This window comes from Schistocerca nitens, chromosome 2 (assembly GCF_023898315.1).
Source record: "Schistocerca nitens isolate TAMUIC-IGC-003100 chromosome 2, iqSchNite1.1, whole genome shotgun sequence".
Lineage (NCBI taxonomy): Eukaryota > Metazoa > Arthropoda > Insecta > Orthoptera > Acrididae > Schistocerca > Schistocerca nitens.
Window position 1 is genome coordinate 550885715 of NC_064615.1, and position 27104 is coordinate 550912818.

The 27104-nt window shown below is 45.2% G+C and overlaps 1 protein-coding gene across 1 annotated transcript in view; it reads right to left on the reverse strand.

Annotated features, from left to right (window-relative positions):
- Positions 1-770: 770 nt before the first annotated feature.
- LOC126235148 (ankyrin repeat domain-containing protein 29-like) overlaps positions 771-27104 on the reverse strand; it is a 54093-nt gene continuing 27759 nt past the window's right edge. Inside the window, exons 4-5 of the mRNA XM_049943881.1 lie at positions 7660-7913; positions 771-1876 (exon numbers count right to left, since the gene is read on the reverse strand). Coding sequence (XP_049799838.1) covers positions 1517-1876; positions 7660-7913 — 614 coding nt within the window. The 3' untranslated portion in view covers positions 771-1516. The remainder of the gene's footprint in view (positions 1877-7659; positions 7914-27104) is intronic.

Genomic DNA, 27104 nt, shown 5'->3' on the forward strand with positions numbered 1-27104 from the left:
TCTGTGTACACAACTGAAATTACGTTACGAGCTAAAGGCGCTAACTTAATGAGAAAGGAGTAAAAATAATTGATTTATAAGAATACATCGATTTACTATCAACTTAAATCAGAAACCTGCACCAATGCTTCGTTGATACTTAAATACACGTCAGAAACGGTTCTTAACACTGATTAATTTTCCACCCGCCGTTCCTCTGAAGAGTCTCGTCTCGAAACACTTATTTTCTGGCCTCCTGCGTTGTTGTAACTTCAAACATTAAAATCTGTAATAATGCTCATAGGACAACTGAAATTCTACAAAGTAACTTACTTCCTTTTTATTGCAGTCAAAGCATACAATACTATTCTTTATATATTTCTACCGACATTTGTGGTTGTGTACACATAGTAGCAGTAACTGGTTATGAGAAACGATGTGTTATTTTGCATAGTTGCTACTGACAACTTCAGCAGAATAGTTCACTAGTTTTGAACACTGTAACTGAGATTTTCGGCGCAAAGATGTTTGTTGTTTCGTAAACACATACAGCTTCCTGTGCAGTTTGTTTTCCGATTCAGTTGGAATAACATTATCTTGGAAAGAGGTCGTGTGCAGAGCGACGGAATTAATTTAAAATTTGTAGGTAATTTCTGCAACAATTTATTAATGAGGTAGATAAATATATGTATACAAATAAAATTTATGTAATTTTGACGTTCTTTTACAAATGGACAGTGTCAATGTGAGAGACGTCAGCTTATGCAAATGCACATTTTTCATAACTTAATGAATCGTATGGACTCCTCAGGGAACATGCTTCTGATATAAAAAAAAGTGATTAAGAATAACAAAAAATGGCTCAGGAACTTCTGAAATGTTTTAACTATTCGAAGTAAGACAATTCCAGGAAGATGGCAGCTCTCTGCATCGAACATGCACCACATGGCAATTACAGGAACCACATTTTAGGATCAACTGTTAGTTCATGCTCAGCATGCTTACAACACTACAAAATGACGGTAATTGATGCTAATTTCTGCTGCTCAGTGAAAGTCAGTGTCTCACATGGAGTAACCGTCGAGGCAATGTAATTGCAGCTTCAGTTAAAAATTCAGCAATTGTCAGTTCACTCCAAGAATGAGAAGACGTCGGGATACGTTCCAGCAAGGCGAAGACAGAGTCCACAAGCAAATTGTTGAATTAGCACCATCCCTCGTCTCGGTGACAGTTGACGTTTCTGGTGTTTCTTTCTGTAAATCTTTTCTAGTAGGTGGAGCCACATCGTGTTCCTGAATTAATGGAATGTGTGTCTACGTGTCACGCGACACGGATGTTCGTAAAGTGTCGAAAACTTAGGCTTTTTGTACAGTTGAAAATTCACAACTATAACGCCTTTACTGCCTCACATGCGGTATTCGAAATAAGAACGATCTTTGCTGTGGTCGAGAGCAGAGACAGGTTGAAATGGACAGTCTGCACCACCGTCGTTGCGAGCCGCACGCGGAATCCGCGCCCCTCCTCCGCGCCGTCGTCGTCAGGCGCACGTGTCCGTAGTGTCGACGCCGAGCGTCGCGCTGAGCGTGGCGAGGCCTCGCCTGCGCATGCGCCTCTCGTGCTTGCTGAGCAGCTTGGCGCACGCGAAGTGGCCCGTCTGCTGCGCCAGGTCGCGCGCCGACCGCCCGTCCGCCATGCGCAGCGCGACGTCAGCGCCCGCGGCCAACAGCTCTCGCAGCACGCCGGCGCGCCCCCACGCGGCCGCCACGTGGAGCGCTGAGCAGCCGTCGGCGTCCTGGGCGTTCACGTGGGACCCCATCGAGAAGAGCAGCCGCTGCGTCGCGCCCTCTTTGCCTTCCTGCGCTGCCGAATGAAGCGCCGTCCACCCCGTGTCTGTTACCTACGAACACATTTTTACCAGCCTGCTACAGATACACAGAAATCCAAGTGTGGAAATACAGGGTGAGCACAAAGTCTTGCCCTGGTTATAAAAATTTATAACAGAATAACCGTCTGACATAATAAGTTACATTTGATACCCGCCAGGGTAGCCGAGATCGCTAATGCGCTGCTTCCTGGACTCGAGTAGGCGCGCCGGCCCCGGATCGACGACGAGGGCCGGTATTCCGGCCAGCCTGCATGTGGTTTTTAGGCGGTTTTCCACATCCCGCTAGGTGAATACCGGGCTGGTCGCCAAGTTCCGCCTCTGTTACACGACTCACAGACATTTGAAAACGTTCGCACTGTTTCATGACTTACACTAGACGCAGACAGCTGGGGTACACTAATTCCATCCTGGGGGATACGGGGTGGCAGCAGGAAGGGCATCGGGCCACACACTGCCATTAACACTGCCGAATCCGTCATAAAGCCGACCCCGCATTGGAGCGGGACACAGGTCCGAGAAAGAAAGAAAGAAAATAATAAGTTACGTTTGATGCCGTCACATAGGTTAATGTTATTAGTTGTGACCAGTGGATGCCGCTAGTGCTCCACAACACCGGCGCGGTCTGTTAGGTCATGTTAGTTGTGGCGAAATGGCGTCGAAGCAGGAGAAAGCCCAAGTGTGGTTTGGTTTCACGAAACGAAATCGCCCATTAGTGTTCAGCGTAAATTTCGGGCTTCTTATGGACGCAGCCCTACTGACGTAAAATCAATAAAGCGATGGTATGCAAAGTTTAACGAAACAGGCAGCGTTGAAGATCGTCCTCGAAGTGGCAGGCCTCCTGTTGACCGTGTTCGGCAATCGTTTCAACGGAGTCCGTCTAAATCAAGTCGTCAAGCATCACGTGAACTTCAAATACCTCAAGCAAGTGTGGTGAAGATTCTTCATGAAAGGCTTAGGTTGCATGCTAACAAAGTACAAAAAGTGCAAGCCTTGCAATCGAATGATTTGCTGACACTTGCTGAATTTGCAACTGAGATTCTCAACAGGATTGATGGCGCTAACGATAGCTTAAATCGCATATGCTTCACCGATGACTCCACCTTTTATGCCAGTGGAATGCTAAATAGGCATAATGTCCGTAAATGAGGTTCAGAGTCTCCACATGCTACTGTACAGTTACAGTGAGACAGCGAAAAAGTGAATGTTTGGTGCGGCTTCATGCATAACAAGGTTTTTGGACCGTTTTGTTTTAAATGGTTCAAATGGCTCTGAGCACTATGGCACTTAACAGCTGAGGTCATCAGTCCCCTAGAACTACTTAAGGCTAACTAACGTAAGGACATCACACACATCCATGCCCGAGGCAGGATTCGAACCTGCGACCGTAGCGGTCGTGCGGTTCCAGACTGAAGTGCCTAGAACCACTCGGCCACACTGGCCGGTATCCTTTTTCGTTCGATGAAAAATCCATTACCTCTAACATTTACTTAGACGTTTTGCAATATTTCATTGGACCACAGTTAGAAGAATATCAACCATGGATTCTTTTCCTGCTCAGTCTATTTCTCCAAGCACCCTGATCATTAGGATTTTAAAACTCCAGATTGGTCCTTGAAAATATCAGAGGTTTGAGGAAACACTGTTTAATCGAAATGGGGTCACCCATCATGTACAATAGTCAAAACATTTGCAATGAACACTTATCAGTTATCACAAACGCAGGTTAGTGACGAACACAGTAACTGAAATTCAGTCGGCAACGTGACATAACATGGAGCCTACGATGTTAGTCAATATGAATTTGTACAAACTAAAAAAAAAATACAGTTGCATTCCAGCTTGACAGTAGCACCCACACAGACATGTATCGTTGTCCATATCACAATATGCCTTACTGCACATTTTAACAAAATTTGTAGGACATCTGCAACCAAATTCTGCAGCCATACAACAGGTTCCCAGCGAGAAAAGAATACAACAGTTCATTTGATGCAATTTATCTTCACTTTATACAAGCTGAACTCAGCCAATACTGGGTCAATATTCTGGCAAAAAAATGGTTCAAATGGCTCTGAGCACTATGGGACTCAACTGCTGTGGTCATAAGTCCCCTAGAACTTAGAACTACTTAAACCTAAATAACCTAAGGACAGCACACAACACCCAGCCATCACGAGGCAGAGAAAATCCCTGACCCCGCCGGGAATCGAACCCGGGAACCCGGGCGTGGGAAGCGAGAACGCTACCGCACAACCACGAGATGCGGGCAATATTCTGGCAGCGTACCTATTTGACAAGTCCAAATGCTCGCCAGGTCGATGCCCTGTGTAATGGCAGATGTTTCCTTTCTGATGGCTCGATAGGGAAGACCGTGCTTGCAAAGCGACACCATCTGAAATGAGTCCCAGAGGGCCCCACCAGTTGCAGCCAGTGCGTATACTTCTCCGGCGGCAGGTGCATGATTCGCTGGAGCCGTTAGGCGGGTTTCAGACGGTTTAGCGACATGACAGAATTGAACCATCACAGTTCCTCTCGACCAAGTTTTACTATCTGGACATAAATTTTCAAGTAAACAGCATTTTGTGACGGGCAGAGCGTGATGAACTGGCATCTACTCAGTTCGTTAAGGTGCGACTGGAGACCCTTGGACGGAAAGTTATTTTTGATGTACAAGGAATGTGGAACTCTCACAGGACATAGGCGACAAAAACCAAGAGGAAAATTGACAAAGGAAAGGAGAGATGAGAGGGATTATTGGGCACAGATCAGGAACCCCGCTAATCTTAATGACTCTTACCAAAGCTCTCGTACTACCGGAGGAGAGGATGAGGAAAAGAAGTTTTTAGATGGACATAGGAATGAGATTTTGGAACATTCTCCCATATGTCGTGGACTTGAGGAGTCTTTAGTCTGAGGCTGATGCAGACACCTCTGAGCCAGCTGTGAAGGCAGCGACAGCCGCTCACACAGTGTACGCACGCCAAGAGGCCAATTGAAGACAGCAGGTATAATGTTTGTTTTCTGACGACGCATTGATGCAGTGAGCTGGAAAAAGGACCAGATCGGTAGTTGTGAGCAGGCGGTGTTAAGTACTGGAGGTGTGGCTGTAGTGTGGCAAAATTGTTGCGTTACGAACTGCAATGGAGCAACATCTCTAAATCAAGTATTCAAGATATTCTGCAGAATGTTTTGAAGAAGAAAAGTGTGTGTGTGTGTGTGTGTGTGTGTGTGTGTGTGTGTGAGAGAGAGAGAGAGAGAGAGAGAGAGAGAGAGAGAGAGAGAGAGAGAGAGAGATATGGATGGATTAGGAGCTATAAATCTGAGAAGCAGCAGTCAATGGATTGTACCTCAGAGAGACTTCTAGCCGTAACACTCTCCTCCTTCCGCTTAGGGTTGGACAGTAAAGCTCTGGTTCATAAAACATTTTATCTGGGCCAGGCGGCAATCCGTCGTGAAGGCGGCCAGTTGGCAGAAAGTGGGTGGAGGAAGCCATTTAAGACAGACTGTTGTAAACTGTGCCTTTGTGCAAGTGGTGGGAAGGTCATAAAACCCCCGTGCATTCTCATGTTAGAAGCTGGGACAATGTAGGCAGGGCAGCTTGTGCACATGTTTAGTGAAGGCAAGACTGACTACCCTGAGGCTGGGAAGTCACCAGGGTCTTCTAGCGAGCAAAAAAACACATTTCACGGGCATTACTGTCTAGGAAGCTTAACAGCCTTCTTTCAAAAATTGGAAATGGCCGGCCCAAAAACATTAGGTCTTTCTGTAAATGAGGGACAGTAGTCCTCTCTAGGTAGACTTTTTTTTTTGCCGAAACATGACCATGCTTACTGTGAGAACGACATCTTCATCGTATAAAATAATCCTTTCAGACAATAGAGATTTTAAGTCGCTGATTGTCTCCTCTCACGAAGTGGAGGCGTGCTCTTCCAGCGTGGGAACGCTAGTGCTCTGCATGGATTATCTAACAGGCCAACAGAACATTCAATAGGGGAGATTCAATGAGTGGAGGGTAGTTCGACTGGTTTGTGCAATGTGGGGGCAGTTTCATTTTTGCTAATTCGGCTTCCATATCGACGCTTGGTGGAATGTGGTTGTGATTCTTTGCCTCCTCCGTCTACTGGTCCTCCCCTGACGGAGAACTTCAGGTCTTTCCGTAGTGTGCGAGACTTGTAGTCTCTATCTTGTGGTGGACTAAGAGACATGGCAGTTTCCAACTGTATCGAGAGAGGAACTGCACATTATCTTGGTCGTATCGTGTGTCATTAGGGTGAAGGTATTTGTCCTGAGTTGGCTGTATGATGTCTGACAGTTCCAGCACACACCGTCGTGCCTGAGAGTTAAATTGCGTTGGCCAGATCAGCGAACGGGTGCACCTCACATTGAAATATGGCGGGATTTCAGTGCTCTGATAGGGAAGTTTACCGCATTCTGATAATCAGAACGCCAGACCGCGTAGTTTGCAAATGTTCGTGGATGCGTCAGAACATTACAGCTGCTGCCGTGTTTCGCTCCTCGCAGACAGTGCGTCGTTTTCTGCTGCCGCCTGAATCAAGGTGAAAGGATAAAATACTGCTGTACCAGTGTAGGATTGTTAAATGATGTCCACAGATCCCTGTTCTCAGGTGAACCATAGTTTGTGGTATACTTGGTTGTTGAGTCCATTTGAACAGAGTTGGGCCTCACAGCGGATTCATACAGATTGCGTTGTAAAACGGATTAATACATGGAAGATTTTTGTGCATCTACCACCACAATGTATTCTTTGACAATCAGACACCACCGCTTTTCTGACACGCGTTCCATGCTGACCTCAAAAGAGGCTGACAATGACTACCGGAAAACGTGCCTGTTTTTAGATGACGCTACGTTGCTCATCTATGGACAAGTGAAAATCCACAACGTCAGCATTTTTGGCTTACAAAACCCACACCATGCACGTGAATACATCCGTGATAGTTCTAAGCTTAATTTTTAGCGTGGACTAATCCACGATAAGGTGACAGGTTAATTTTTTTTCGCAGAGAAAACGATAAAGAGAAATGTTTCTCTGGGCCAGCTCGAACAGTTTCTTCTACCACAGCTGGAAGAGATGCACATTCTAGTCATGTTACGTGCTGAGCGACATTTCCTGAGAGGTGGGTGGGCCGTGATGGTCACATCGCATGGCTTTCTCACTCTCCCGATGTAACGCCATTGCACGACTTCTCGCGGGGTTACGACACCGTTAATGTCTACACGATAACAGCCAATAATGTTGCTACCCTTCATGCACGAATGAAGCAATCAGAACTGTCAATGCTGCAATACTGTCCCGTAAAGGGGCTGAACACAAACATCGCCTTGATGATTTATGAGCAATGAGTAGGGCGCACACTGAAGTACAGCTTGACAGGGGGAACTTTGAGGGCTGTTAAAAGCTTAACAACAAATCACGATACTCTCTCTCCAACACTCGTAGATCCCAAATTAAGATTTTTAGAAATGATAGCACGACTTTATCAAAAAAATAAATGGTTCAAATGGCTCTGAGCACTATGGGACTTAACATCTATGGTCATCAGTCCCCTAGAACTTAGAACTACCTAAACCTAACTAACCTAAGGACATCACACAACACCCAGCCATCACGAGGCAGAGAAAATCCCTGACCCCGCCGGGAATCGAACCCGGGAACCCGTGCGTGGGAAGCGAGAACGCTACCGCACGACCACGAGATGCGGGCACGACTTTATCGTCATCCTATATATTATGAGTGTATACACACAATTACAGCGAATGGTAGGCAGTCCTACCTGCTTGGGGTCTGCGCCGGCGGTGAGCAGCAGCTGCACGATGAGCACGTGGCCGTCCTCGGCCGCGACGTGCAGCGGCGTGTAGCCGCCGGGCCCCGGGGTCCCGGGTTTGGCGCCCGCCTGCAGCAGCGTGCGCACCGCGCCCACGTGGCTCCCCTGCACGGCCGTGTAGAGCGCAGTGAAGCCCAGGTCGTTTTGCACCTCCAGCGGCGCGTCCTTCGCCGACGCCAGCAGCTGCACGCACTTGATGTTGCCTGCCCAAAGTCGAAACGCAGGTCACACTCGCTTCCTCTCCGTCCCACTTAACGAGTATATTTACCTGCTCTTAAAGACATTCTTAGTTGGAAAAAGCACTTTTTTCCGATGTGGTCTCTATTTTGTCCAATATTTTTCCACTCAGTAGAATGCATATTTTAAGAGTGGGTCTGGAAAATCTGCTAAATAGCGACCTGCAGCTTCGATGACTTCATTAGATTCAAAACATTTTGTAGCCACTATTTCATTTATTTGATCTATATTCAAAAGACGATTGAGTCCGTATGTCGGTGAAGTTGAAGCAAACAAACATCAGCACAGAATGGATGAATACCCGAGAATACTACACGGTCCAGTCAGAATCTGACCAACGCCTATGTTCGACGTCAGCGTGCAGTGCACACACTCAGACGGCAGGTGGCAAGTAGCAATACTATCGGCGGAGGAGATATAAAGCATGTTGAGGGAACGCGGAAAATAGTGCAGTCGTTGTCGAAATGCGGAAACGGAGCAATTTATCTCATGCCCTAAAGGGAATGATCATTGGCTCTCGGTGGAAGCTTTACCTGAACGGCTAAGTTTATAAACTGTTTGCGTGCCGCCGTGGTTGAAGTACACAGTGAATGGCGAAACGGCGCTAAACAAAACTGGCACCGAGGCAACTGTAGTGTTCCATGGGCCATAGAGGACAGGGGTGAACGACGGCTGTGGAGATGTGTACGGGTGAGCAGACGGGCAACTGTTAAGCATCTGACCGCCCAGATGAAAACCAAGGGCCTACCTACAGTGTCTACTGAACTAACGTTGAGCGAACGTTTCTGTCTATGGGCCTCCGTAGCAGGCGCCTAGTTCATGCACCAACGCTGAGTGCTGTTCGTCGGCGACGAAGGCTAGAATTTGCACTCCAGTACCGCAACTGGACGTTGTAAGGTGCCTCTTACGCGAGGAAGACATTTTTACCAATTTTAATAAATTGTCTCTTATTGATGTATTCACGGTAGTTAGGAAGTGCTGTAGTCCGTAGCCGGCCATGAGTCGAAGAGCATTTCCCACGCTGGCTGGCTAGGTGACGAAGCGCCCATATGTCGTGCGTAGTGGGGTGGGGCTCGGCGCTGGACCGTAGCAACAAGTGTCGGCCTGGGAAATATACATGACGGGAAGTACCACCATCTTGGCGCCAAAGTCACCGATTTTGTTTATTTATATTCAATAATTAAAGTCATTTATGACAAAATGAATACTAGGAGGAGCCTCTGGATGTTTAAAACTATTTATCATAATTTTGCCTCGTTAAAATTCACACCCGTTCATTAACAAATGCGTATCTTAGTATGTACGAACTTGATCGGAAATCCACGAGCTATGACGAAACTAGTAAGAGATATGGACTGCGCGTCGAAGTCGGCAGTCGGCGTTAAGAGCTCTTCCTGTCTTGTTCGATGGTAGCCGTGCTCTCGGTTATGAGTAGTTTGTGACATGAGTGTTTCATTATTGATCTAATAGGAATAAAAGTGATATTACGGCATTCCGAATGTTAATTTCGAGTAAATAGATACCCCGAAGTTGATCGACAGCAATTTCAGATAATTAGCTTCCACCGATAGAGACATCCAATGCGCCAATGAAGAATCTGCACGGGACGACATTTACGAGAGCTGCACCGCGCACAGGTAGGAGGACAATAGAGATTTGGAAAAAATCTCATTGAGGTTGAGGGTGACTTACATGGTAAAAAAATAAGCCTTTTAAAATAATTTAATTCCTCAACTGAAATGAAAGACTAGATAATTAATGTCATATCCATAGAAAAATGCGGAAAATACTATAAAGAACTTTCCCAACAAACGTTACAACATATAATGTGATCAGTTGTTTAATTTCTTCAAGTAACAGCCGAGAGACATGGCCCATGTATAGTACTTGTACCTGTACACCTAGTCATGGAAGCACTGAAAGGGTCTATTAATATCAAGTCACCAGATAGAGACTATTAACGAAGAACTGGGAAAATACTGTTCCAAACTTATTATATGGGCAGTATCACGGGTGATAGCAATTAAGCCCTTCTTATAGGAGTATTTAAAAAAATGAGAATTTTTATGATTATCGAAATACTAACTTACTTAAACCGTGATTATAGATATATAGCAATATAGTAGCAGGAAGACTGAATTTTGTATCAGACAAGATAGTTTTAAACAACCAACAAGACTTTGTACACAGCTTGTGTAATTTGTTACGACACAATTATATGAAAAAACAAAAAAAAAATTGACATATAATCGTAGCCCTGATAGATTATACTGAAGTTGATGACTGGGTGGTTCGACAGACAGTAGGAATTTACGAAAGAGAAAGGCGTCTCAGTCTACCTGCAAATATCCAAGTTTAGTGTTTTAGTGTCGTGGAGGTAAATGGAAAAAAAGGAAATAATTTTAAATCAGTCTATCATAAAAGGTATTCCTCACCACTTTCATCATTTAACTTCTATAAATATGGTATTTACAACTGGAAAAACGTATGGGCTCTGAAAGATAATAATAACCATCAAATATGAACTTACTCATAGCTGATGAACAAGTACTTAATAGAAAAACATAATTTGAAGTTTATATACATAAAACTGGGAAATAATTCACTGTATATCGGTTGATAAGAGCAAAAATCTTAATACGATGTAAACCTGTGGAACAGATTATGCTTTCTAAATATCTTTATCATAGTTTAAAGAATGCAATTCGAGTAACATGGAATCAAAAATTAATCCGTCCTCTATTATGAAAGTGAATTAAAAAAAAGCCAGTGTGGTGCCAGTGATAAAATTTTATTTAACAGTACACAATCTTTTCTGGTGGTGTTTTGGACCTTGACAAAAGAAACCAAAAAGAATCCAGAGATCAGAAATGAGGTTTCCACGATCAACTTTGAGATACCCAAGACCAATCACATCTGAAATGAAGATGTAAGACTCAGATTAGGTGTGAAGAGTACACTGGAAGAAAGTGAAACATTTCAGATGAAAGGATGACCGGTAACAGATATTCAAAAGTATTATATAACTGCAAAGCCATATAAAAACGTAGTAGAGGAAGACCAAAGAGGAGATGAAAACATGAATTTTTAGATCCTTGAAGATAGAATAAGACTTATACTTGACGATGTTGTTGTTGATGTAATTCCTTTGTATGTTTAAACAGCTGAGGGTTGGAGTGAAACCTCGTGAATAGCTAGGATGCTCCAAGGATTCTCGTTTCAGAATTCATAGTTTTTCCATACCGTAGTGACACTATGGGCAGGCGTAAGGTCATGATAGGTTACGTTTTGTTTTGTGATTCACGACTCTTTCACCAATTTGTCCCAGATGACATTAGTAGTAATGATCACTTATTGTTTTCATCTTTATAAGGTAATCAGAAGACTCAGTCACGAATCTAAGTAACATCAAGTATGGCCACTGTAGCCCGCGCGCTTAGCCGTGCGATCTAAACGCACTGCTTTCCGGGCGGAAAGGCGTGCCGGTCGCTGGCACGAATCCGCTTGGCCGATTCGGGTCGAAGTCAGGCGTGCCGGCCAATCTGTGGGTGGTTTTTAAGGCGGTTTTCCATATGCCTCGGGAATGCGGGATGGTTTCCGTTATTCCGCCTCAGTTACACTATGTCGGCGATTGCTGCACAAACACTTTCTCCACATACGCTTACACCATAATTACTCCACCACGCAAACATTGGGGTTACACTCGTCTGGTGTGAGTTGTTCCCGGGGGGTCCACTGGGGGCCGAACTGCACAATAACCCTGGGTTCGGTGTGGGGCGGCGGTGAGGTAACTGGACTGCTGTAGCCTGTTGTTGGGTTGTGAACCACTGAGGGCTACGGCAGGGACGAAGCCGCTCCATCGTTTCTAGGTCCCAAGTTCAATACAATACAATACAATACGCGCGCGCGCGCGCGCGCGCGCGCGCGTGCGTGTGTGTGTGTGTGTGTGTGTGTGTGTGTTGGTGTTTACGGGCGCTCAACGTCGAGGTCATCAGCGCCCTGACACACATTAAAGTAAACAGGGAAACGAAGTGGGCAAACTTAGTAAAATGGAAGCATACACCTACAGAAAGCGGGAAAAGAAGAAAAATGCTGTATAAGAAAATAAAAGGTAAGGAAAACGAGAAAGGAGCACCAAGAATGCCGCAGGAACTTGTCATTGGCTGGCCACTTACATAAAATATGGGCGTTCCGATCACCCTGCGAACAAATGAAGACCCTCTCCCTAAAATCTTGGTAAAAACATTGGACAGGTCACAGAACTTTAGAACTTTAACCTCATTCGTTTGAGTATTTCCTAAAAGAGATGGCCGATCCGTCAGCGTATGGTTTGAGTGCTGGCTTCAGTCTTGAAAGAGGGGGGGGGGGGGAGTGAACTCACCTGCCATCCACGAAAGAAGTAGTCACACTTACATATACACTGACGGAAAAATATCGCAACACAAAAAAATAATTAATACAGAGTAATGAAATTTCGGGAATATATTTGACGTATTCAAGTGGCTAACACTGCAAGATCACAAGTTAACGTAAGTGCGAGTTAGGCGATTACATATGTGAAACGCTGGTACATTAATAACCCTTGTAAACGTCCGAAGTGGAAGGGAAACATGCAAACGTACATGCATCGTCTGGTACAGGTGTCGAATTGTCGGTTTGTGGGATGGAGTTCCATGCCTCTTGCACTTGGTCAATCAATACAGGGCCAGTTAATGCGGTTTGTGGATGACAATGGAGTTGTCGTCCGGTGATGTCCTTCATGTGATCTGGAGACGGATCTGGTGGTGGGGCAGGCCAAGGCAACATGTCGACACACTGTAGAGCATGTTGGGTTACAACAGCGGTATGTGGGCGAGAGTTATCCTGTTGGAAAAATTTCCTGGAGTGCTATTCATGAATGGCAACACAAAAGGTCTAATCACCAGACTGACGTACAAATCTGCCGTCGTATAACCACAAGTATGCTCCTGTTGTCATACGAAATCTCACACCGGATCATAACAGTGCGTCTAGAACACGGACAGGTTGGTTGCAAATCCTCAACTGGCCTCCTCTTAACCACCACACGGCCATCACTGGCACAGGGGCAGAACCGTCTTTCATTAGAAAACACAACAGACCTCCACCCTGCCCTTCATGGTGTCAAGCGAAAGATCATTGAAGTCGTTTAAGTGGCGGATTTGGGGTCGGTGGAATGCACGATACAGGGCTTCAGGCTCGGAGCTGTCTTTGAAGTAACCAGTTCTTAACAGTTCGTTATGTCAGTTTAGTGCCAACTGCTACTCACTTTGTTGCTCCAGATGCAGTACGATGCGCCAGATCCATACGACGAACACGATGGTCTCTGCTCTCGCTGGGGCCACGTGGCCATCCAGAGCCAGGTCTTCTTGCAACTGAACATTTGCGTCACCACAGCTGCCAGCAACGTGTGCAGTGGCTGCATTCTTGCCAAGTCTTTCTGTAATACTGCAGCAGGAACATCCAGCTCCTCATAGCCCTATTATAAAGCGACCTCGTTCAAACTCAATGAGGTGTTGATAATAGCATTTTTGTTGCCTCAAAGGCATTCTTAAGTAAGAGCAACTTACAACCTTCAGTCTTAAAGGTAACACGACAGTTACATCGTGTATTTGAAGCGAACCTGATTTGTATCCTCATAGAGGCCCTTCTAGCGCCCCTCTTGTGTGACTTACACAGAAACTGAAGAGAGATCTTTCAGATGTAGAAACACGCTTGCCAACTTTCGTTTAAGTCGCACAACAACTCCTTGGTGTTTCAGTTCTTTTCTGTCAGAGTTGTAAGGTGTCAGGCAAATCCAACACCTTCCATGAAAACCCTGACATGATAGCAAATCCGGCAATATGTCACATAGCTCCGAATAAATCCTGACATTAAATTAACCAAAGTAATACGATCAACGAGTGAGCAAATGGAATACCACAGATTAACACAAGAACACCTAAATGCATGTCATACCTTCCCACCGTGAAACAGACGCAGTTCCAAGGGGAGAAACGAGAACAGAAGCCGAGAGTAGAGCCGTGTAGGCTAGAAGGCCCTATGATAAGATTGGTTGGTTGGTTTGGGGAAGGAGACCAGACAGCGTGGTCATCGGTCTCATCGGATTAGGGAAGGATGGGGAAGGAAGTCGGCCGTGCCCTTTCAGAGGAACCGTCCCGGCATTTGCCTGGAGTGATTTAGGGAAATCACGGAAAACCTAAATCAGGATGGCCGGACGCGGGATTGAACCGTCGTCCTCCAGAATGCGAGTCCAGTGTCTAACCACTGCGCCACCTCTCTCGGTCCTATGATAAGAGCGGGACAATGGGACACCCACATTGCCGGCTGACCACCGGGAGGTCCATTTCCAGCCCATGTTAAAAGATAGAGCCCTCCAGATAGATCTTACGATAACACAAAAAGGGCCACACCAGCTGCAAGTTTTAGCATGAGACTATACGCGTCTCTGTTACGTAGCAAACATTAAAAACCTTGCCCCACCACGAAAAGTATAACGTTACTCATTGGATGGACGGAATTTTTGTAGGCGGAGCTTAAGGTTAACATTGAGACGCTGATTGGTCAGTTGAAAACACAGCCAGATACCTTTTTCTTAAATCAACTTCGGTAAACAGTAGTAAGGAGAAGTTCGAGAGAGTTGCTACCGAGACGGCGAGGTGTGTGGAGCTGCGCCACCCGCCACCCCTGACGGTGCCTAACCACCGGCAGGGTAATGAACGCACGCGATGCTGCATAAGAGCTCATAAGGCTTCACTCGGAACTGCAGAAGTCTCATCTGTTACATCTCCTTTTTACGTAATACTGATGTTGATCATCAATTAAACTTCGTGGTATTCACATTTGCTACTTGAAGTTAAAATCTGAAACGCAATGATTTTTCTGTTATATAATTATTGAGAAGCCACATCAGCCACTGTAATTTACGACAACTTAAATAAGAAATTAAGGATAATTGAGGGTCACTGTAGACAATTTTTGATAGTTTTCTCTTTTATGAAACTTAATTTAAATCTAGATTATAGATGTGATATGGCATAGGTCATCCTTCGATCCATTATAGAAATTTGAAACCCATTCAGGGAATATTCGTTCACATTTTTGTTGAACGCAGTTGGTTTTTATCATCCTGTATTAAAATATATCCTTTTATCAATAGTACAATTTATAAACAATGTTTTGTGAGTAGAATAAAAATTCCAGTGGTAAACTTAGATGCTTTTTCGACGTTATTTTACCAGCTAACTAAAAATAGGAAAGCCTTGAACCCCTTCCACTGAATTTAGTTAGTATTAAGATTCTTTTACAGGGAGTGCAGTGGAGCTGACGCTGAAATCATTAAGTATTTGATTATATCATCGCTAGTCTCACTGAACTCTTCTGAACTCTACATGTCGTGTGTGGTCTGTCGTCTCCTTACCAGCAACAGGTCCCAGGTTCAAACTAGTGAGTTCCCTAAAAAAACACGCTCAGAGCGTCGTTGCGCGAAAGTGGTAGGGAGACACGACTTAGAACAGACAGACACCATGCAGAATGTTAGAGAGTAGAGTATGTAGTCGCCGACTACCAATACGAGAATGTTGTTAAAACAATATTTTGTGTGTGTGTGTGTGTGTGTGTGTGTGTGTGTGTGTGTGTGTGTGTGTGTGTGTGTGAGAGAGAGAGAGAGAGAGAGAGAGAGAGAAATAAGATTGCGAAACATGTTTGCCCGATAACAAGAATAACAAACCTAAGGTAAACGTCCCTCAGAGACTACTTATCATAATTACAACATTGTCTTCTTATTTCAATTGCAGTGATGGAAATCTATTGCTTTGTCATCGTGTTCTGTAAAGTGTAACTGAAGTTAACTAGCCATAGTCCAAAGCACAACATTTACGCGAGTAGAATGATGATAACGTTATTTACCTTCACGCACCTGGCGCGCATAATCTTTTCAATTATTAGATTGCCACACTCAAGGGCCATAATCTCATAACTGACAAATGCAATCGATATTAATTAATGTGCTTCAAAAAGTAGGGCCATAAACTGCAATCCAACGCGACATAATTGACGTCCAAAGAGGAAGAGTAACTGAAAATCCATCACTTCATACCCGGCAACCAGAGTTTGCGCGTTAACCTAATTGTGTAACTATGTAATACGTACATGCCCTGCGTGAGGCTTGAGCAAAATACGTTACTTTAACCACAGATCACTCAACACACATTGTGCAGTTTCTTTATTTTCGGTTATCGATACTGTTTTGATACTCTTTGCATTGATCACCTGCAAGATGAGTACGGCTTCTTTGAAATCAGCCAAACTGATTCTGCTGAAACTGAAGGAGCGGGCTCCTGATAAACTTAATCTGTCACACATACCTACTTTAAGAAGTTGTATAAAGTTATTCCGTAGATAAAGTTGACACTTGTCTTACGGTATTGTCCTACAAGACCCATCATGGCGGAAACGAAACATTCATATCAAAAACCATCTAGATGGCACGCCAGAAAATTCTTTCCCTTTCTTCGTATTACTCGTATTTGCTTGAAAACCTGCGGTGATTTTCTTTTTTACATAGTCATGTTACAAACACACTGTGGATCACATTATGGAAGCTACGACTGACCTCTGTTACATGGACAGAAATGTTGCAATAGAAATAACACACTTCACTTGGCTGTCACGTAATACAAGTTGCACATCGCACTAGAAGTAATTCAGTGCGTCTTGTGATGGGTATATAGTGAGGTAAAGACGACACACATTCGTATGTCGAGGTGAACAGTAAAATGCTTACCCCTTGCTCATTTAGCGAGTGGGAATTAAAATATTACAGGTAAAAGTTGTAAGAAACTCTGCCAGGCACGGTACAGTGGTCTTTGGTAAGTATGTAGATGGTGGCCCTCTTTGATACTAAAATTTGTTGCCTGTGGCCCCAAATCCGAAACTAAGCTATCTTCGCGGCATTTTAAAAAATTTAGCCAGTTCGTCAGGCAGTTAATAAGTAATCATCATCATCATCATCATCATCGTTGTTGTTGTTGTTGTTCCAGTTACCACACATAAAAAATGAAAGCTGCTAGAATTGCAGGTCAGTGAAGGCGACGTTCAGGAAACTTGGGCCAGACGAATATTTCCATCCAATTAATGAATGCATATGGAATATGAAAGGTTTCTAAAGTGGTAACACGGGTTGCGTTTAAAATCTCCATCTGTACTCTGCGAGCCACCGCGTGGTGTGTACACTGTTAAACTGGTGCATCGTACCAGTTTAACTCACCTCCCTTCCCCTGCCCCTTACGCCATCCACAAATTGTACGGGAATAAAGATTCTTGGCACTCCTCTCTTCTAATTTTCTAGCTTTAACATTGTCACTATGCAAGACACATCTTGGAGAAAGTGAAATGTTTTTTGACTGCAACGGGGATATGCGCTCTCGCAATGCACAGCGCCTTTGTTGTAGTTTGCAATGCACGCCGCGTGACAAAAGAAGTGAAGCCCCTAGAACGGGAGGAGGGAGCGAAATGAAACTTCACTGGTTGAGAGGGCACGTGCTGCTACTTCAGTGGTTACGAAACTGAATCAAGTCCACAATGAACTTGGCAGCATAAGCCCACTTGCCAGTGTGATTAGGTTATAAAAGGTGTCCGACGTTAATGCTGCCCTGAGGCACTTCGGTCCACAACTGTTGTATCTCTACCTTTATTTTGGATGCTGGCACTAAGATGAAGTTTACATCCGAGCTGGTCCCGCATATATTCTGTCGGGAACAAATCTGGGGATCTTTCTGGTCACAGGAGTACCTTAACATCTTGCAGACAGTTCATAGACAGATATGCCGTGTGTGGACGAGCGTTGTTCTGGTGAAAAATGACAGCACAATACTGTCTCATGAGAGCCAACACATGAGAACACAGGATGTCTGTGACGTATCACTGTCTCGTCAGCTTTGCCTCAGTTGCTGTCAACCACGACTTTCACTCATACCAGAGGGCTTCCCTCACTATGACACCAAGCCTAACACCGCTGTGCCTCTCTGGAACATTGGAAGAAAGGGTTCTCTCACCAAGTCGCCACCATACTCACCGACCGTGGTCACCCGGGGTAGTGCAGAATCACGATTTATCACTGAACACAGTGCGACGGTACTCAACAGTCAAGGCTGCCCAACCATGGCACGATTCCAAGCGCAGTCGTTTGTGTTGCCTTGATGGTAATTCCTTAATCCAGCTGCTACTAGTCACTGACAAATTGTGTGGAATGACACAATGTTGCAGTAAGCCCATTATTTGTTTTCGGATGGCAGGCGCAGATGTGACGCGGTTAAGATGTGTTTGCCGCACAATACCGTGTTTCCCCTTTACGGTGGTCAGACGCGGTCGTCCGGAACATTGACGACGAATATTCCTGCCCTTACGTTCCCGTGCAGTCCTCCTTTTATCCATGAGCACACTCAAACGCCTCACAAATCTGGTTAATGCATGCTTCAGCCAGCTGGCGAAGTGTACCCACAATGAGATCCCTCTCAAACAGTCAGATGCTGAAACTTTGTCTCGCGTTAGTGTATGGCTTCTCAGTGTCCTTTTCAGGGACCACTCAGGACCTGATGCTGTTCGCACTCCTTACACAGGGTGACTTTCCGCCGTGTACAAAGTCCAGGGATTGCTCGATGAGAGGATACGGAACAAAAAAGTCTAATGAACTTACGTCCGGAAATGCATTGTTTCCAATCTAGAGACCATTTTTTCAATTATACTTTGTTACAGAGACTGCGGTTTAATACGCGCTGTACCATGCAGCCGTAGTTACAGTAACCTTGATTTCCTCCAAGAGAGTGGTACTGTTCCTCATACGTCATGCCCTAGCGCCCTCTCTTGCCATAGTAATTGGTAATGTCGTGTCCGATTCACTTCTCTTGCTGACTCATCTTGTAGTGGATGTGATACAGCGTTGTAAACAATGGTTCCGTATTCGAATCGAGAGCTTGCCGACATGGTGTTTACTTACGGAAAGGAAAATGGCAAAGGGCGGCGGGCAGCAAGGTTGTGTCAGGAAACCTATCCCCGCGACAACAGCTACAGGATTCAATGTTTGAAATAGTGTTTCGCCGTTTGTCTGACAAGAGGAGGCCGCCAATTGTGAAATTCAGATTCGATTCATACTGCGCATAATAAAAGCTCATGGCCAGAGGTGTAATGTGGCAAAGCACCAAGATGCACTTCTCAGCCGTTGTCGAGAAAATCGACAGTTAATAGAAACCGTTGTGATGAAATACTCTCTACGATGTATAACTTCCAATATCGTCGTGGCGCAGCGGTAAGTGCTTGGGTTCGTAAGTCAAAGGTCGCCGGATCGAATCTCGCGCCATGCTATTTCTTTTTTTAGTATTTGTTTTTTGTAATTCAAATATATATATATATATATATATATATATATATATATATATATATATATATATATATATATATATATATATATATCATGGGGTCTCTAATTCGAACGTTTGACTTACACTATACGTATTCGTTTCGGAATATCGTTTCTACGTCTTCCGTTAACTACACGTGTAAACATTATGAAGACAATTAATAACATTTGTGAAATACAACTTTGTTTGCAGAAAACATAATCATGTTCGAAGTCGCGAGTTTTTCCACGACAAACGACTTTCAACAACTTATTATATGCATAATTGTTGCAACTGATTGCCGTGAATTTTTTATATATATATATATATATATATATATATATATATATATATATATATATATATTACAAATAACAAATACTAAAAAAAAGTTGCATGGTGCGAGATTCGATCCGGTGACCTTCGGATTACGAACGCGAGCGCTTACCGCTGCGCCACGACGCTGTAGGAAGTTACAAATCGTAGAGAGTATTTCACCTCAACGGTTTCTTTTAACTGTCGATTTTCTCGACAACGGCTGAGAAGTGCATCTTGGTGCTTTGCCACATTACACCTCTGGCTATGAGCTTTTATTATGCGCAATATGAATCGAATCTGAATTTCACAATTGGCGGCCTCCCCTTGTGAGACAGGGTCGTTTCAAGAAGCAGGAAATCATGAAGGTCGTACCGGAAATGTTCGCACACCAGACTTGGAGGAAAATGTGATTAACATTGTGGAAGGCGTCTGCGTGTCAGTACCAGGCAGTGGTCTCGCCAGTACAGGGTAAGCCAGACGATCGCGTAGAGTACATTCTCCATGACAATTTTTACTTCCACTACCACTTACAGTGTGTGCACGGGTTACTAGCGACAGACTTTCCACATCGGGAGCAGTCTTTTCATTGGTTTCTTCATCATCAGGCAACTACGATTCCGGGATTTGTGTCATCCATCCTATTGACAGACGAGGTCACCTTTACGCGGATTGGTATCTTCGACCTTCATAGGTCATCCGTGCGATATTATGCAGAACCCCGATCGTATGGTGACCGGTAATCGTCAGCATCGGTGCGGCCGGAATCTATGGGCCGGGATAATTGGCGATCGAATTTTGGGACCGGTCTTTCTTCCACGTCGCCAACAGCCGGAACTAACGGCGTTTTTTGCGGGTGACTTTGCTCCCCCTGCTGGAAGAAGTACCACTGATGATTTGAAGGGTCATGCGGCTCCTACATGATGCTGTTCCAGCCCACTTTGCCATTAACGACCGACCGCATCTCAATCGTGTCTTTCCTGGTCGATGGATCGGATGAGGAGGTTCAGTTGCATGGCTTGCTCGTTCACCGGATCTCAACCTTTGCTACTTATGGTTATGGGGCCATCTCTAAAGTATGGTATATTCAGAGCCATTCCAGATGTGGAGACACGTGAGCAGCGTATTCAAGCTGCCTCTGACACTGTTCGCTTGCAGCCTGGCGGATGTACACGTGCTATGGCGCGCGCACACCCTTGCGTTGAGGCACATGGGGACCATTTTTAACATACACTGCATCTGTCTCTGCGTGGTACAGTCTCTGCAACAAGGTATGACTGAATAAATGGCCTCTAGCATGGAAACCATGCATTTCGGGACTTAAGTTCATTATACCTTTTTTGTCCTGTCTCCTCTAATCGATCATTCCCTAGAGTTTGCACACGGTGGAGAAAATCATCCTGTATACCCTAACAGGCCTTTTAAAAACACTGAACATTAAAAACCTTAATGCACTCTGCTGACCATTCTATCGGTCACAGAGAATTGCAACTCTAATCATTTACATTACCGCCGATGGAGCGTATCTTATGTTACACTGACTCCCCGTCCATGTCTTACAGATGCTTCACTTTTCTCTCAGACAGTGTATTTAACATTTCTGTGACCTACACGCATGGACTAAATAAATGCGTGATGAAGTGCGAAGCTGTTTTCTCTCTCTCTCTCTCTCTCTCTCTCTCTCTCTAATCGTACCCTCCACCTCCACCTCCACCTCCACCTCCACCTCCACCTCCACCTCCACCTCCACCTCCACCTCCACCTCCACCTCCACCTCCACCTCCACCTCCACCTCCACCTCCACCTCCACCTCCACCTCCACCTCCACCTCCACCTCCACCTCCACCTCCACCTCCACCTCCACCTCCACCTCCACCTCCACCTCCCCCCCCCCAGGAGATGTGAGGTGATGTCGTCGCAAATATTAATTACGTCATTTCAGTCGATACATAAGAAAAAATGTGCCAATAGTGAGAGGCTGATGCAGTGAAGTTTTCATACCGTGTAGTATGAGGGCATCCTCTACGGACTTCTAGCCCTCCGTCCTCATGTCACACGTCCAACTACTCCAGTCATACCTGCAGGGGCAATCCTTCCATGTGGCACTGGATCAGGACTGTCTGCACGTCGTCACATCCGAACAGGTGTCCCACAGGGATCTTTACTAAGCCCAGCGTTACATGTCCTCTTCACGAGTGACATGCCCCTGGCCAGAACAACTCAGCTGGAGCTATATGCCAGTATATAAAACTCCGGAGTAAGGGCAGTAGCTCCTGAATGCTTCAATGACAACTGCAACGAGTATAGGACGAATTCACCGCCTAGGCCACCACAGACTATTTGGTTTACTACCCAGGCCAAAATCGAGGCCATCCTCTGTACTCAGTGCTCTGTCCTAATCGCCGTACGCCAACTTGACGTCCATAGTACACCAGTACCGTGGATAAAGATGATCAGGTACATGGGCGCCACGTTAGACGCCTGTATCGTTTGGTGCATCACGTCTGTGACATTCGCTGGTGGGCTATGGGATGCTCGTGGCAACTTTACCCAATTCTCAATCTAAGGTGAACAGCGCCACTAGGTATAAGTCTCGTCATTGGCACAATGATCCTGCAGCCATTCGTTTGTTATGTAACTGTAGTTTCGTGCAATGTCGTATAACATTTCGCCAGTCAGCACCAGTGTGTCCTAAATTGGCTTCTTAGGCTGGCACAACACTTACCACCAAACTATTCCTACCAGTACCTATGGGATAACTTGAGCACAATGTTATGGGCCTTATTCGAGAGGTCAGACGATTCCCAGAACAACTGCATACGAGTGTTGGGTCGTAAATATCAGAGGCACATCAATATACCGAGGGGTAGCGAGACTGGCCCACATCAAGGGAACATACAGAGAGGGTGTGGGGCACAAAAACTTAAATTTATCGCGAGAGGTATGCGAGTTCTCCTACTCTACTTCTGCTTACGAGGAGTTTCGTTTGGTCCGCAACTGAAGAAACACTGTTGTCACTGTGTAATTTCTTGCCAGTAGCGTACTGCAGAACAGACGTTTATCGCTAATATGGGGTATGTGGTAACAGAGCGCTTGTCTCACACAGCTGTCGGTTACACAACTCACTCATGTACAACAAAAGACCACTCGCTTCTACTTCGCTATGGTATTATAGATATCAATGATTTGGCGAGCGGGTACAGAAGCAAATATGCTATTTCACCGACGGCTTGTGATTCTTGCCAATTTCTGCTGACTAAGAGCTGCGGTGACATAAATGCACTGACAGCGAGCAAGAAATTTATTTGCGTATCAAATCTGTTATTTGTGACGAATCATGGTAATAGCAGTGTAAATAGGTGCCATATACACTGATATATTGTATATTTTATTCTCAAAACTTTTAAAGCAAGGTTATGGAATTCATCATTTATTTGCTTTGATACATTCAATTTTTATGCAGTTTTTTTCACCAGTATAGTGATTTAAGGAATATCTCTCAGTGATGATTTATGTTGATTAAACCCATTTATCAAGTTATAAAATCCGAGAAACCTCCACAGCTTTGCCACCTACGAGAGGTGCAGGATCGCTGTAGTATATCTGTGCAGCGATACCCACTGCACGCATAAAGCATAAGCAAGTATAGGATAGAACGAAAGAAAACTAAGAGAACCAAATTGACAGTCACGCATGAAGTGAAAGGAAGGATGACCAGAAGATGGGAGGAACGGGCAAAAGGTGTGCCCTGCATTTTACTCTTGGAAAAAGTAACCCAGAAAATAGCGCTATGCAGGATCGGCTAGCTGACTGCTGCGAGACTAATTTCGCGAAGCCGCCGCGCGAGAGCATAGTGTAGTGGTTCCCAACATTTCTTAGACCATTTCCCCTAAGTGTAATCAGACATTAGCTTGTACCCCCACCTTGCCCCATCTCCTCCTGCCGCATGTCAACCACCTCCCCCATCACCCCCACATTATCGCCAATTTTAGTACCTAACTAATCTGTAGAATGAAAGACTTTTCTTGGATCACTTATTTTTAAAGTGATGAAAGATGTGAAAGATCAATGATATTTAATGTGTGTACCTGATAGAATTGTAGTGTCGCGGAATAGTAAAGAGTTGGAAACATGGAATATTGTCAAAGTTTCGTTGCCTATGCCGAGAGCCAGAGGCAGTAAGTTAGCCAAGAGGTAAGAGGGTTGCGCATGTATCGGAATGTGTCGTCACGCAGGGGCAATGGCTTGGTTACACACAACAGGCGAGAGAGAATTGCTTAGCACGCGGGTTTGTGTTAGACGGAGACTTTCGAAGAGTGTAAGACAGAGGTATAGCGTCAGCTGTACTGCATTTCACAACTTCGCGTAAATCTGTCGTAAAAACACGTAACTCTGTCGCAAGAACACCTAAGGGGCGAGTACGACAGATGAATCAGCAGTATAAGTGGAACAAATGCGTTCATTACAAACGAGCATGACGTCAGGACGTCGCTCGTGCTTCCTTTAAATACGCTAGCTTTGATAGCAACAGGGCACTCGCAGTTAGACTTGCAGTTAGATGTGTACTGGGATGCTGCATAGTGCTCAGCTCGGTGATCGACATGTTAATCTTTATTAAGGAGATGTTGCAGTAAGGGCGGCCCATCCAGCAGCAGACGTGAGGGGACAGTACCAGCTCTGGTCCTCTCTGCTGCCGCTGTCAATCATCAACCCAGGATTAGCAGACATCGCGGCAGACTCGCTCGCCACCAATGCTAACCACATCAGTGAGCCTCGTTGAGATCGTGCGGGGCCTAGGCCCTGTGCATCTGCCGTCACAACCGGGTTAGCCGACAACGCTGGGGGATTGCAGCCCGTTCCGCCTGTCCGCCGCAGACGAGCCACTAGGAGGAGCAGGGAAGAAGACGGGGTGGGATAGAGTACACTACGCACTATGAGAACGCCTCTCATGCCGACAGCGCCGGGACTCCAACCCGGACCCTCCTACATGCAGCGGCCTGCTGTCCGCAGCCGGGCGCCACCAGTCACGCGCGGCCGAAGTAAGGGCATTCCATGCTACGTCACAGCACGCGGCGCTGCGCTAGCAAGACTGGTGCGGCCCGGAGCTGGTGTCATCGCTACGAGTCAGCGAGGACTCGGCGAAGGTTGTTGATATCACCAAGCTCAGCTAGCCTGTGTTACGCGAGCCACATTGTACTCGGCAGGAATAAAGGTGTTATGAATAAATAATGTTTCTTTGGCGTTTCTGATGCGTCCACAGTCATTTCCTAGCCTCCTGACAACTGGAGAGGTCACTGCTCGGCTTCCAGTCCTCCGTAGGCGACCGGGACCACCGGGGCATCTACAGAATGAACGATGAAAGCAATTTGGGGTCCATCACAAGTGGTACTCGTAACTCTTCCTCAGATAAGAAAGCTGAGTAACCACAGTGAGGGTAGACACGGACTACAAAACATACTTCCCCTGTATTACTCCTCTCCATTGTGGCAATTTCTTGAACCGCACCCTGCAATCCCATTTAAAATCAAAAAGTTCAGTTGTATGCACGATAATTACTGTTTGTGAATCACTTGATTGATGGACCACTTGCTTCTGAACTGGCACAAATTGGGCGACTTCGGATTGTTAATGCTTTGTGTCTAACCAGTTTAATAATAATAATAATAATAATAATAATAATAATATGAATAGCTTTATGTAATTACTGCTGTGTCGTGCTGTCAATTCATTTATCTGTTTCGAAGCGAGTAATGAAGCATTTTCTGGACGACTGCAGATACTATCTGTAACTTGAGGAAGACATTTTTTGAGATATATAGCATTTGTTATGTACAGGGTGACAATTATTGAACTATATGAAAAAAACGTAAATTAGTTACAAACTACGGCGTGCACACACTTTATTCAACATGCAAACGTCACTACAGATATTCGGGTTTAGGCCTGTAAGACATGCTCGAGATGCCAGCCATCATTGGCGATGATGTGCTGCATACGAATAGCGAAATACTGTATGACCCGCTAAAGTGTCGGAATATCGACGCTGTCTAAGACCTCCTCAATGGCTATTTTCAGCTCAGCAATGATTTTGGGTTTACTGCAGTACACCTTGTGTTTAGTATAGCTCCACAAAAAGGAGTCGCATGTGATTAGATCCGGAGAATATTGCGGCCAATCGAGCCCCATGCCATAACCTCTGGGTACCTCATATCCAGAATGCCGCCCCCACAGTGCTCCTCCAGGACATCAAACGCTCTCCTGCTTCGATGGGGAAGAGCTCCATCTTGCACGAACCACATCTAATCGAAATCTGGGTCACTTGGGTTAACTGGGATGAAATCAGCTTCCAAAACATTCACGTACCGTTCGGTAGTCACCGTGCCATCAAGGAATATCGCGCTGATGGTTCCGCGACGAACATTGCAACCCACACAGTCACCCGTTGAGGGTGAAGAGACTTCTGATCGCGAAAAGTGCATTCTCAATCCACCAAATGGGATAATTTTGCTTACTGACGAACTCATCGAAACGAACGTGGGCTTCGTCACTAAACCAAACCATACTAATTACCATAATGCCTCTCGGCCAACCGTACAGTTTGAAGGACGTAACGGAAACCGTTCTGGAGTTACGACGATTTTATTCCATATAACTCAATAAATGTCACCCTGTTTATGCCTCACTTTTATCATCAAGACTGTACGGGTAAAGAACAACGTATGTTTTTATTGGGTGGACTATATGAAGAAGCTGTAACCACCAGATTAACGCTACTAACGGAGAAAAAGTAATTATTAGTAACTTACAGACAAGCGCCAAAGTAACTGGTATAGACATGCGTATTCAAATACAGAGATATGTAAACAGGCAGAATACGGTGCTGCCTTCGGCACCGCCTGTATAAGACAAGTGTCTTGCGCAGCTGTTAGATCGGTTACTGCTGCTAAAGTGGCAGGTTAGCAAGATTTGAGTTTGATCGTGGTGTTACACACTGCGCACGAGCGACGGGACACAGCATCCTCCCAGGTAGCGATGAAGTGGGGATTTTCCCGTACGACCATTTCACGAGTGTACCATGAATATCAGGAATCCGGTAAAACATTAAATCTCCAACATCGGTGCAACTGGAAAAAGATCCTGCAAGAACGGGAACAACGACGACTAAAGAGAATAGTTCAACGTGACAGAAGTGCAACCCTTCCGCAAATTGCTGCAGATTTCAATGCTGGACCATCAAGAAGTGTAAGCGTGGGAACCATTGAACAAACATCTTCGATATGACTTTCGGAGCCGAAGAGCCACTCGCATAGCATTGACGACTGCACGACGTACGCCTAGTCTGAGTCTGTCAACACCGACATTGGACTGTTGATGACTGGAAACATGTTGCCTGGTCGGACGAGCCTCGTTTCAAGTTGTATCGAGCGG